Source organism: Pseudophryne corroboree, chromosome 9 (assembly GCF_028390025.1).
Source record: "Pseudophryne corroboree isolate aPseCor3 chromosome 9, aPseCor3.hap2, whole genome shotgun sequence".
In the NCBI taxonomy this organism is placed as follows: domain Eukaryota; kingdom Metazoa; phylum Chordata; class Amphibia; order Anura; family Myobatrachidae; genus Pseudophryne; species Pseudophryne corroboree.
Genome location: NC_086452.1, coordinates 313,145,841 through 313,159,431, shown reverse-complemented (window position 1 = coordinate 313,159,431; position 13,591 = coordinate 313,145,841). Strand labels below are relative to the sequence as shown.

Sequence of the window (13,591 nt, the reverse complement as noted above, 5' to 3'; positions counted from 1 at the left end):
GGCACAAGAAGCAGGATGGCGTTGGCAGAAGCCACAAGGATTCTCCGATGGGCGGAGAATCACGTGCTAACACTGTCAGCAGTGTTCATTCCGGGTGTGGAAAACTAGGAAGCAGACTTCCTCAGCAGGCACGACCTCCACCCGGGAGAGTGGGGACTTCATCCAGAAGTCTTCACGCAGATTGTAAACCATTGGGAACGGCCACGGGTGGACATGATGGAGTCCCGCCTCAACAAAAAGCTAAAAAAGTATTGCGCCAGGTCAAGAGACCCTCAGGCGATAGCTGTGGACGCACTAGTGACACCGTGGGTGTACCAGTCGGTTTATGTGTTCCCTCCTCTTCCTCTCATACCCAAGGTACTGAGGATAGTAAGTAAGAGAGGAGTAAGAACTATACTCGTAGTTCCTGATTGGCCAAGAAGGACTTGGTACCCAGAACTACAAGAAATGATCTCGGAGGACCCATGGCCTCTGTCTCTCAGACAGGACCTGTTACTGCAGGGGCCCTGTCTGTTCCAAGACTTACCGCGGCTGCGTTTGAAGGCTTGGTGGTTGAACGCCGGATCCTAACGGAAAAGGGCGTTCCAGATGAAGTGATTCCTACGCTGTTAAAGGCTAGGAAAGACGCTGCCTGAAGTTCAGACGTTGTTAAGGGAGTGCTGCATATTCAGCCCCCTTTTGTGCCTCCAGTGGCACCTTGGGATCTCAACGTAGTGTTGGATTTCCTAAAATCACATTGTTTTGAGCCACTTCAGACCGTGGAGTTGAAGTATCTCACGTGGAAAGTGGTCATGCTTTTGGCCTTGGCTTCGGCTAGGCGTGTGTCAGAATTGGCGGCTTTGTCATGTAAAAGCCCTTATCTGATCTTCCATATGGACAGGGCAGAATTGAGGACTCGTCCCCAATTTCTCCCTAAGGTGGTATCAGAGTTTCATTTGAACCAACCTATTGTGGTGCCTGCGGCTACTCGGGACTTGGAGGATTCCAAGTTGCTGGACGTAGTCCGGGCCCTGAAAACTTATGTTTCCAGGACGGCTAGAGTCAGAAAAACTGACTCGCTGTTTATCCTGCATGCACCCAACAAGCTGGGTGCTCCTGCTTCTAAGCAGACTATTGCTCGCTGGATCTGTAGCACGATTCAACTTGCACATTCTGCGGCTGGACTGCCGCATCCTAAATCAGTAAAAGCCCATTCCACGAGGAAGTTGGGCTCTTCTTGAGCGGCTGCCCGAGGGGTCTCGGCTTTACAACTTTGGCGAGCTGCTACCTGGTCGGGGTCAAACACGTTTGCAAAATTCTACAAGTTTGATACCCTGGCTGAGGAGGACCTTGAGTTCTCTCATTCGGTGCTGCAGAGTCATCCGCACTCTCCCGCCCGTTTGGGAGCTTTGGTATAATCCCCATAGTCCTTACGGAGTACCCAGCATCCACTAGGACGTCAGAGAAAATAAGAATTTACTCACCGGTAATTCTATTTCTCGTAGTCCGTAGTGGATGCTGGGAGCCCGTCCCAAGTGCGGACTTCTGCAATACTTGTATATAGTTATTGCTTAACTATAGGGTTATTGTTCTGAGCCATCTGTTGAATGAGGCTCAGCTATTGTTCATACTGTTAACTGGGTATAGTTATCACAAGTTGTACGGTGTGATTGGTGTGGCTGGTATGAGTCTTACCCTGGATTCCAAATCCTTTCCTAGTAATGTCAGCTCTTCCGGGCACAGTTTCCCTAACTGAGGTCTGGAGGAGGGGCATAGAGGGAGGAGCCAGTGCACACCAGATGTAGTACCTAATCTTTCTTTAAAGAGTGCCCAGTCTCCTGCGGAGCCCGTCTATTCCCCATGGTCCTTACGGAGTACCCAGCATCCACTACGGACTACGAGAAATAGAATTACCGGTGAGTAAATTCTTATTATTTATACTGTATTAAACAGGTTTGCATATTGCTGGGCAAAGGATATGTTTTTCTTTCACAAACTGAACTATTTTCATTTTCCATTATTTTTCTTTTATATATTGAGTCCTATTTTCCTAGCATCACTACTAATTTCAGCAGTGAACATTTATTAAAATGAAACGGTGAGCACTGGGATTGCATTTGTTCCTATTCATTAGCTCAGTTTTCATATAGAAATGATAATTGTTATTCAGCCAAAGTCCACGAGGAGATTGATCGGGTGATTGGAAAAGAGAGAAAGCCTACAATGGGAGATGTGCTGGAAATGCCATATACTAATGCTGTGATCCATGAAATACAACGGTGTGGGGACATTGTTCCCCTAGCTTTGCCACATTCGACCTACAGGGACATGGAAATTCAAGGACATTTTATACCAAAGGTAAATGAGAGCTGATTTTGGGCTCATATTTAATGAATCAGCTTCTCTCAAGACTGCTATCTATTTATTAATGACAATTTTATTAGATAGTATATTAGCGAAAGCCAGAATGCAAGCTTTGTATGTTTTAATTGTAGGTATTTCTATTTCCTGCTTCAAATGTATTTTATTTTTTCTAGTTTTTGTTTTTCTATAATATATTTGATTCACTTCCTGATAAGTAAGAATCTCTGCAAATGCATTCTGTAATAACATCCAGAAATCCAGCATAAGCTGATTATGTTGTATTCTGGGTTTGGGGGGGAAGAAGGAGAAAGCAGAGTCAAGGATGACCATCAGACAATGGACTCCAGCAGAGTTTCCCAAATTTGTCATTACAGTACCGGTTCTAAGGATATCCATACTTGAGTAAAGCTGACTTAATTAGTACCTTAGTCATTTTGATTTGATCATCTGTATTTAGATATGAATATCTTAAAATTTGGACTGTAATGGCAGAGTTTGATAAACTCTGGACTTGGGGAATAGAGAAGAGGGAGACGTTATAACCAGAGGGTGTGAGGTGGAGAGTGAAGACACCTTGTCTGGGTGTCAGAAAGCATTGTGATATATAGGAGAAGACAGTCAAGAAACAGGAGGTGACACAGGAGAATATTGGAGGCAAAAGAATATGAGAAGTAAGGTCAATTTGGATATCATTGGCATAAAGTTGATAATAGAGGCCAAAGTAGTTGATGAATTCACTGATGGATGAGGTGTAGCATTAGAAGGGAAGATGTCTTAAGGGACCCTGACAGGAAATTGAAGTTGAAGAAAGGTAGAGCGTTCAGATTGAGTAAAGGAGTGATCCTAGTACCAGTGGAGGTAGTGAACCAGCAGAGAGCTGAGTCATGGAGCCTCAAGGATTGGAGGGCTTGCAGTAGTACAAGATGGTCAATGGTGTTAAATGCTACTGCGGATCAAACAAGAGAGTGGGTGTAGCGTAAGGAGGAGAGGCGGTTGTACACTTACCCTCCATTGAACATGGAGGCATAGGGGAGTAGTGAGAAGAGGTAGTAATTAGGGCAATGGAGTAAAGTAGGATCTCTTAGCTATAGGGGAGACCAGAGCATGTTTGAAGGATAAGGCATGAGTGTCTAAAGAGAGGGATAGATGAACCAGGTTGGCAATATGGGAGCAAGCATAAGGAGTGTGTTAATGAAGGAACTGGGAGGGGATAAGTCAAGGGGCAGGTGCAAGATAGACAGGAGAGGATGAAGTTCTACACTGTAAATGGGAGAAAGAGGACAAGGTAAGTAGGAGATTAAAGGGAAAAGATGTCTTAGCTGATAGACTGGTGAGAGGGACATAAGGGAGTTAATAATAATAATTTTATTTATATAGCACTCTTTCTCCAATAGAACTCAAAGTGCTTAACAGATAGAATGAACATAATACAGTACAGAAACAATGAAATAAAGAATAGCTTTCTATAAATTACAGTGATCATGGAGAACTTCTTGAGTGGTGATCATAGGAACTTCTTAAGTAAACAGGAAAGTCTTGAGTTGGTTTTGAAGCATTCTAGAAACGTGGCCTATCCAACTGTTTGGGGAATTGCGTTTCATAGAGTCGGAACACCATGACTAAAATCTCGACCCCCAGATGAATCCCGGGATATTCTAGGTACAGTACTACTAGAAGACCTATACCAACAAATCGCAGTAATCGAGCAGGGCATTATGGAATCAAAAGCTGCTTCAGAAACTTTCGGCCCTGATTATGTAGGACATGAAAGTCAGTAAGCCAATCTTGAATAGATTCACCATCTTACAGGCAGCCAGTGGAGGGAGTAGAGAATGTGTGACCGTCTCACAGAAAGGAACTTGACTGTCAGACATGTAATAGAACTTTAAAAAACACATTCTGATATAGCTAATCATATTGGCATGCTGAAATGGAACTACATCCGGTGCATTGTAATAGAGCCTGTGTCAACATAATGCCCGCAGGCGGCATAAGCAGCAGTACTAATAAGGAGTCAGACTGACTCATTACAGTACTCTGCGGCCAGCCGCTGGACCTAGCAAAATCGGAGGACGCTGCTGTAGTCAGGCCAGAGGAAAAGAGACGATGTGGCCAGAGGAGAGGATGAAGGCCCCTCCCCTTGTACGCTGTCACCAATGAGACCAAAGTAAAGCAAGTGAGTGTGCTGGTGCTGCTGGGTGGGGAGGTGTCCATGAGTGCTGTCAGGGAAGCTGTGAGGAGATCAGTGTATGCTATGAGGGGAATAATAAGCTGTGAGCAGAGCAGTGAGCTATGAGGGGCAAGTGAGCTGTGAGGGGGTCAGTGTGTGCTATGATGGGGATAGAAAGCATTGAGGGGCAGTGAGTGCTGCTAGGAGGTAAGTGTGTGCTGCAAGGGAGTCAGTGTGATATGGAGGGAACTGAAATGGCAGAAAAGAATACAACACTAGTAGGACAATTCCAACATATGGGGTGCTTTATACCAAAATTGTATTCTATATTTAAAGGGGTCAAACGTTATGATGGGTGCAGCTCAGACAAGCAGTTTTTGAATAGGCACATTAGAATGCTGCTACTTATTTGATACTGTGGGATGACTTCTGATTCTTCTACATAGTGTAGTATTGTTGTGTGTCTTGATGCAAGCAGTAATATGCCCATTATATTGTATGTTGAAGAACATTGTGTAGCCCAACTTCTGGCAGGTTTGTGAATATTATCAGCTCATGAGATTACGAGCTTCATTTGTTTTGAATTTATTACACTGTACTGTATGTGTCACATATTGGGGGGGAAATGTTATAGGGGTGAGAATCAGAAAGTGAAAGATTTTGTGAGAGTTCGCCTGTTTTTTAATGTGGCAATCATTTACATGGCAAAACCAGGTTGATGATTGCCAAAAACAGAACTCTCACAAAATCTCTCACATTCTGATTCTTACACCCTATTACATTCCCCCATAGTATAATAAATGCAAGATAAATGTAATCTCCTGTGTTCAAAGTTTTTTTTTTTTTTTGTGATAGTAGTACTGGTGGGGCGCGGGAGCCCATAGTATATATTTGCAGTTGGGACAACCACTTGCTAGTTTTGCCACTGTTGTCATGTGTGTAACTTCATAAAAACATTGGCAGATGTGAACTGGAAGGTTCCTAAAAGTTTTTAGCTCTTTCTAACCAACAGATCTGTCATTATTTGATTGGAAATTCCTTGTATAATTATATTTATTTTATATGATTTACATATTCTAATATTTATTTTCAAAGGGGACCACCATCATCACCAACCTGTCCTCTGTGCTGAAAGATAAGCAAGCGTGGGAGAAACCTCTGCAATTTTATCCAAAGCATTTTCTTGATGAAAATGGCAAGTTTGTAAAGCGAGAAGCTTTCATGCCGTTTTCTGCAGGTAAACTTACAAATACAGTATGTTATTGTTTATTGAAGAGTCTACCATAAAACAGGGCTGCCAAGTCCATTCCCAGTGTACTGCCAAGCTAATTGAGATTGCATAGCGATTGCCAGGAAGCGATCGTTTGTGGGAGGTTACATGGCAATCATGGCATTGTTATTGCCGTTTTCAGGGCGTGCATCTGACATCTGCTGAGATTAAAAGCAGCTGCATATATCCTGCGTATTCATGGGTCAACCGGAATTGACAATGGTACTCGATTTCTATGTATGCATCACAATTAAGCGCACGCATGCGCAAATTTGCAAATGTATTGGTGGGCGTCTTACTTTTCTGGGCGGCTCTTCACATGCGTTTCTTAGCAGAAGTAGTTCTGAGAAAATCGCAATTTTTGTCTCAGTAGCAATCGAAGCTGAATGAGGTCCATAGTTTACTGCTACATAATACCCTCTTTCAAGTATTTTGTAAAAAATAGGATTTATGTAAATTCTTTTCTTTGAGTCCAGAAGAGGCCACAGGCAGACTGGGGATAGCCTCTCCCCTATACCCCACTACAAGCCACTGCCCAGCCATTTAGGTTAGCAACCCCATGGCAGGAGCGAAAAGAAGGAGAGGGAGAAGGAAGACTAGCACACACACAGACGTATGCAGAGTCAAGCTAACAGAGAACTGGTGCACTAGAACTAACCCCCGCATGTCAGGTGCATCAGGGTGGGTGCCCCCTATGGACTAGAAGAAAAGAATTTAACAAGGTAAGAACATAAATCCTGTTTTGTTCTGCGTCCACTACGGGACACAGGGACACTGGGATGTCCAAAAGCTGTTACCTTAAGGGTGGAAACGCCCCTGAGCTGCACTTAGATGCACTGAAAATATATCAAAGGCATAGAAATGAAGAAACATGAGGGCAGGAGACCACATGGCCGCTTTACTAAGCTGCTCTGCTGAAGCACCACGCTGAGCAATCACCCCAGCCGGGACAAGAATATTCGCTGTCGAGTAGGCGTGGCAGATAGTTAAATGGAGCCATCTGGCCAAGGTTTGTTTGGAGGCCGGCCAGCCCTGCTTGTAAAAATTATACACAGGACAAACAGAGAAAATCTGATTTCCAAAGATCTCTGGTTCTGTCCACATAAGTGCAAAGAGGCATCCTCCAGAAAAGAGCTCAGACCATCATAATCTCTTGATTGATGTGGAACCGCAACACCACCATGGCTGGATAACCCAACAGGTCCAAAGATCAGCCCAATCTGCATGAAAGATGAGAAAGGGAGCTCAACAAGATAATGTGCTCAGGTTGGACACCCTCTGGGCTGACGCAATAGCAAGAAGACAGTTTTTAAGGTGTTCCAACACAAATCTAGAGAGGCAGAATGCCCGAAGGAAGTGGACAGCAGCGCTCAAAGAACCAAGGACAGATTCCATGGAGCCACTGGAGGAACAAATAGGGGCCGAATATGTAAGACACCCTGAACAAACATCTTAACATCTGGTAAGAGAGCAATCTGTCTTTGAAAAAAGACAGAATGGACGAAGACTTGTACATATAAGGAAGAGAGCCTGAGATCCAAATCCAGGCCCATCTGTAAAAAAGAAAGGACCTGCAGCAGCCAGAAAGACCTGGGATTGAAATACCTGGTCAAACACCAGGCAAAGTAGAATTGCCAAACACTGTGATAAATTCTTGCCAAAGTAGGATTTTGGGTATTAAGCATGGTGTGAATGACTTTACTGGAAAATCTCTTTGCTCTTAGGGCAAATATCTCAACAGCTACCCTGTCAAAGTGAGATCAGCTGGATCCAGATGTAGGCACGCCCCGGAGACAGAAGATCCAGGCACAGAGGGAGACACAGAGGAGTGTCGATGGAGAGACTCTTAAAATCGGCGTACCACACTCACCACGGCAAATTCGGGCCTACAGGATTATTTTGCCACCCTCCAGCTTGAACTTGCAAAGCACTCACTGGATCAATGAAATTAGAGGGAAGACATAAAGGAGTGGAAACATCCATGGAACCATCAGAGCATCTACTAGGAAAACTCTGGGTTTCCTGGTGCAGGAACAGTACCTAAGCAGCTGATGATTGTGCTGAGACGCCATTAGATCTATGTCCGGAAGACCCCAGTGGTCAACCAGCAATGGCCGGAGGTAAAGCCCACTTGCCTGAATTCACATCCATAATTGGGAGGCGGCTTAGAAAATCTGCCTCCCAATTATGAAAGCTGGATATGAACACCGCTGACAGAGCCAGACGCTACTGCTCCACGCAGTGAATAATGCAGCTGATTTCCTTCGCAGTGGCTGCGAGTTCTGCTCTGTTTTATGTAGGCAACAGCAGTTGCATTGTCCGACGGCACCATGGGCCTAATTCAAACCTGATCGTAGATGTGCTAAATTTAGCACATCTACGATCAGTCACACAGACATGCGGGGGGGACGCCCAGCACAGGGCTAGTCCGCCCCGCATGTCAGGCCCGACACCCCCGCACAAGTACAAAAGCATTGCACAGCGGCGATGCTTTTGTACTTGAAGAGTAGCTCCCTACCAGCGCAGCTCCTGTGCACAGGCAGAGAGCTACTCGTCGCTGTGAGGGTCGCAGTGGCTGCATGTGACATCACGCAGCCGCCGCGCCCCCCTCCCCCCCTGCACAGTCTGGCCACGCCTGCATTGCCTGGACCGTGCCCCTTAAACGGCTGCAAAATGCTGCCGGCCTGCCCAGCGAATACCTCTGACTGCCAATCAGGCAAAGGCGATCGCAAGGCTAAAGGCGATCGCAAGGCTGAGACGGCCATCAGCTGTCTGGCATGCGCCGGCGCACTGCGGTGATGGTGCATGCGCAGTTCAGACCTGATCAGCACAGCACCAATCAGGTCTGAATTATGCCCCATGACCGGATGCCCCTGGAGGAAAGGTTGAGCCATGCACAGATACCAGTTACGTGCAGTGGGGTGAGGCAGAGCCTTTCCTGTCATACTAACGTTTGTGTCAGAGTTTTGACTGTATAAAGTATATGAAAAATAGAATATGTTAGAAATATCTTCTTTGTATTATTCTAATAATTTTTATAGTCAAAACTCTGGAGTAAAAAGTCTATGGCAGATGAGGTAGTGCCTCACCTGCCTGTCTTTTCCGCACATCAAAACTCATAATGCCCACACGAACCCTTTGGCTCATATATTGTGTGTAAAAATTGGCTCTGGTACTAACCAGTGCCTCCTCAGCCATTACCTCCCCACATGTCCTTGGCAGATACTGCCCTGAGTTCCAGGACATTGATCGGAAGCTGACACTCCCAAGAAGTCCACCAGCCCTGGAATGTCTGTTAACAAGACACCATCCCCCACCCCCGAAATCTTGCATCGGTGGTGAGGAGGACCCAGTCCTGAATCCAAAACAGGCTTGCTCAGGTGGGACTGGTAGAGCCACCACAAGAGTGAGTGGCAAACCTCCTGTGAGAGGGTTATTATCTGAGTCTTGATGTGCAGATGCAATTTGTTCCACTGGGCAAGCACCTACAGTTACAAAGGATGAGTGGAACTGGACATACTCCCCTATATCGAATGTGGAGCCCAGAGTCCCCAAGATCTGCATGCAAGCATGTATTGACCATCCTGCAAAGACCTAGGAATGTGCGAACTTTGGACTGTAGGGCCTGAAGTTTGTCCTCTGGGAGAAAGACCTGTTGATGTTCGGAAGCCAGCATTGCTCCCAAGTGCAACATTTGCCAAGAAGGTGTTAACGAAGACTTGCGCCAATCAATCTTACATCCATGTGACTGCTGAATCTCCATTGTCAGCTATATATGGCTTGTTAAAAGCTCCTGTGACTGGGCCAGGAGTAGAGGGTCATTCAGACAGGGAAGTATTCTAATCCCTTTGCAATGCAGGTAGGCCACCATGACTTTGTAAAGACCTGCGGTGCTATGGACAGTCTAAACGGTAATCACCGAAATTGGTAATGATCAGTCTGAGTTGCAAACCAGAGAACACACTGATGACTGGCATAGATGGGGATGGTTAAATATTCATCTTGGATGTCCAATGAAGCCATAAAGTCAACCGGCTCTATGCCAAGGATAATGGATTGAAGGGACTCCATGCAGATACTTGTTTAGTGCCTTTAGATTGAAAATAGGTTGTAACAAGCCATCCGGCTTCCAAAACAGAAAGAGATTGGTGTAAAACCCCTCTGAGATAGGGAAACTGGGATGATGACCTGGGAGTGAATCGACTCCCTGAGGACTTCTGCTTTTTCTGAATCTTCTAGACAGCCAGTGGAGAAAAACCACTCTGGAGGTCGCTTCTAAAAAGTTAGTGCATATTCTTGAGAGATAACATCTCTGACCCATGCGTCCATTATTGTTCTCATCCAAATTGAGATGAAAGACAGAAACCAGCCTACCACCCTAGGATCCCCCAGGTTGAGGCCCATTCGTTATGCGGTAGGCTTGTCGGCTGGCTTGGAAGCAGGCCACCTGGTTGCCCAGAGTTGCTTACCACTGGGCTTAGTTCCCTTTGAGGATGCACCCTGCAATCAATACGAAATCTGCCCTCTTTCCCTTGTGGACGAAGGGAACAAAAGCAGATGATCTCACTTTGGGAAATGCTGCCAAGGGAAGGAAGGCTGTCTTAGGCATAGCCAAAGTGGTGACTATCTTGTCCAATTACTGACCAAAGAGGATATCCCCTGAAAATGGGAGTGCCTCTAAGGCTTTCTCAGAGTTTGCATCTGCTCGCCAGGTGCGCAGCCAGAGGGCTCTCCTGGCAACCACTGTATATGCCACCACCTTAGATGCCAAAATCCCAGTGTCAACAGCTTCCTCCCCCAGATAGGAGCTCGCTATTTTGATGTACGAAACTAGAGATAAAAGTTAGTAGCTTTAGCCACCCAAGCGGACACCAGACCCGGATGTATAATAACACCCACGTTAGAATAAGGAAGTTCTCAATATTCCGGTCTGTGGGATCCTTAAGGGAAGACACATCCAGAATAAGGAGGATAGACAACCTAACTAGGTGGGCAACATGTGCATCCACCAGAGGCAGGGTCTCTCATCTGGACTGATCCTTAGCTGGTAACAGGTAATAGGAAGACATGCACTCTTGGACATCTGAAAGCACCTAGTAGACAGAGCCCATGCTGTTTCCAGGAGATCCTGAAGGTGTGCAGAAGCCAGAAACTCAGTTGCTTCCCACTTCTGTTGCTTAAAGACAGGAACATTGGATTTAGCAGTCTGGTCAGAATCCTTCATAACAAGGACGGACTTAACCACCTTGACTCCACTTCTGACAGGGATAGAAAATCCCCATGCACTGAGAAAGTGTCCACCTATGAGGTAATGGAGCAGCTAGTGATGTAGTCTGAGGCAAAATCTGAATTTGACTCATTAGTAGATAAAGGCAATTAGGCCTCTCACCTGGAAGGCCTGTTCTTGGATGTCCTATCCCTGTCTAGCAGGTGTGCCAACCCCTGTACTGACTGTGCAAATGACTGCATCCAAGAAGGCTCTGCATATGCAACATGGGTATCTTGCACCTGTGGACCGCTAACTGCATGTGCATATGCCTTTTCGCTGGCGCGGGAGCTATAAGGTGGTCAACGGAGACATTACCATTGTCAATGTGGAAGCCCAAGTCAGTTAGATGGCATGGCTGAAGGTAACTAAAAGTAATTGGGGGACCACTTAAGAGCAGCCCGCCGAGGGGTCATGGTGCACTAATTGGGCTTCCCCATAACTTTTTGAAGAAAACCACTCCAAAAAGTTAAATAACTCATGTTGTCATTTTCCATGTTGACCTAATGACTATGTCGACCTAATGACCATGTCAACCAAACATGGTCGACCCAATGTATGTCGACCTAACTCATGTCGACCTAATGAACCAAACCCGTAAATCTCATTACTGGTCCATTAAAGTGTGCTGGGGGGCTGTTCTGTTTATTCTTGTATAGTGTATACCCTCCCTTGCATGTATCCTTAGTGGACCAATAAATTGATATGAGCAGTTACCATTTTTGTATATTGGCTGGTACCTTATCACTCTTTATCAGTCACTACTTTATCACTTTTTAAGGCTTAATACATTTGGAAGTTAGAGCATGCTATAAATAGATTTTTTTTATTTGTGTTGATAATATGGCAATGACTTATCTGTTCTCTTGCAGGACGACGAGCTTGTTTGGGAGAGCAGCTAGCCAGAATGGAACTTTTCCTTTTCTTCACAACTCTTTTGCAGCACTTTACCTTTGAGATACCAAATGACCAGCCTCGCCCACGGGAGGACCCTCTTTATGCATTTACACTAAGTCCACATCCTTATGATGTGTGTGCTGTAGCCAGAATATAAATTTACTTAACAGAGGAGAAATCTGTATTAAATTTCCGTTGCTTATATATCAGTTTCAATCTTAGGTTAAGAATTGAATTTTTATTATACATAAACGTAACCACTGTAAATTTTGGGATAATACCATGAAAATATATGTATGACAGTGGCAGAAAAATGGATTATGTTCATGGTGATGGCTAATAATCTGGGGTTTCTGATTTTTAATAATGCTTGACAAAACTGTGAATCCTAAAATCCGTGAAATGCCCATTTTTTGTGATTTAAATATAATTAAAAATCTACAATCAATTGGAAAAAGTTGTATCCAGGTTATTGTGTAACTTCTCCTGAGGTGTGAGGCATGTGGGGAGAATGTGGTTGGAACCAAAGTTTTTATAACATGTTGCAAACATCCCGAGAGTGGAGTCTGTGTACAAAAATAATATTGTGCACTTGGGTCTCAACCCACAGAGGAGGAAAGGGATTTAGGAGTTACCATTTCAGATTACTTGAAGGAAGGTAAGCAATGTAACAAAGCAAAGAAGAGATTCTTGGTTGCATAGGGAGAGGAATCAGTAGCAGAAATAAAGAAGTAATAATGCCAATGTATAGAGGTCATTGGTATGGCTTAATATCTCCTGAAGGATATAAATACATTAGAGACTGTACAAAGAAGGGCAACTAAATTTGTGCATGGCCTGCATCACAAAACTTACCCAGAAAGACTAAAATATTTTAACATGTATAGTTTGGAGCAAGGAAGGGAAAGAGGAGGCATGTAATAAATTTTCAAATATATCAAGGGTTTTAACAAAGTACAGGAGGGAAACATTCTTCAAAGGAAGAGAAGTATTAGAACAAGAGGAAATACATTGAATCTGAAGGAAGGTAGGTTCAAAGGAAATTTGAGAGAAAATGCCTTCACTGAAAGGGTATTAGATAAGGGGAATAGCTTCCTGTCAGAGGTGGTAGAGGCTAAGACAGTAGAGCAATTTAAACATGCTTGGGATAAGCATACGAATATCCTTACAAAGAATTTAGGATTAAAAAGAGTTGAGATTACTTAAAGGATAAAAGAAAAAAGGTCAGACAAGATGGGAACAGATGTTCTCATCTGCTGTCACATTCTATGTTTCTATTGCACCCCATGGGGAAAAAAACTCACAGTAAAATAAATATATATATATATATATAGGGTTGAAGACAGAGAGAAAAGAAACCCTACACTATTGTACATTTGACATATATTGTGATCTGTAATTGTGAAAAAGGGTTACCTCTGTCTAGATTGGGCAATACTTTGCTTTTAATAAATTGTGTAAAGCCATAATCATTTGGTCAATTTTTAGTTGGTAACCAGTTTAAGTGATTGAGAGCGCCCTCTGATTCAATTTGCTGGAGGTGTTGTTTTGTATGGTCCTCACTAACAGGAGGATCGAATTAGAGGGCTGCCGCACCAGCGCAGTAATTAGGTATAATTGCGTTTTGAGATATATATATGTATAT

The 13,591-nt window shown here is 44.3% G+C and overlaps 1 protein-coding gene across 1 annotated transcript in view; it reads left to right on the top strand.

Annotated features, from left to right (window-relative positions):
• LOC134958081 (cytochrome P450 2D15) overlaps positions 1-12,403 on the top strand; it is a 210,769-nt gene extending 198,366 nt beyond the window's left edge. Inside the window, exons 7-9 of the mRNA XM_063940440.1 lie at positions 2,150-2,337; positions 5,609-5,750; positions 11,922-12,403. Coding sequence (XP_063796510.1) covers positions 2,150-2,337; positions 5,609-5,750; positions 11,922-12,103 — 512 coding nt within the window. The 3' untranslated portion in view covers positions 12,104-12,403. The remainder of the gene's footprint in view (positions 1-2,149; positions 2,338-5,608; positions 5,751-11,921) is intronic.
• Positions 12,404-13,591: the final 1,188 nt, after the last annotated feature.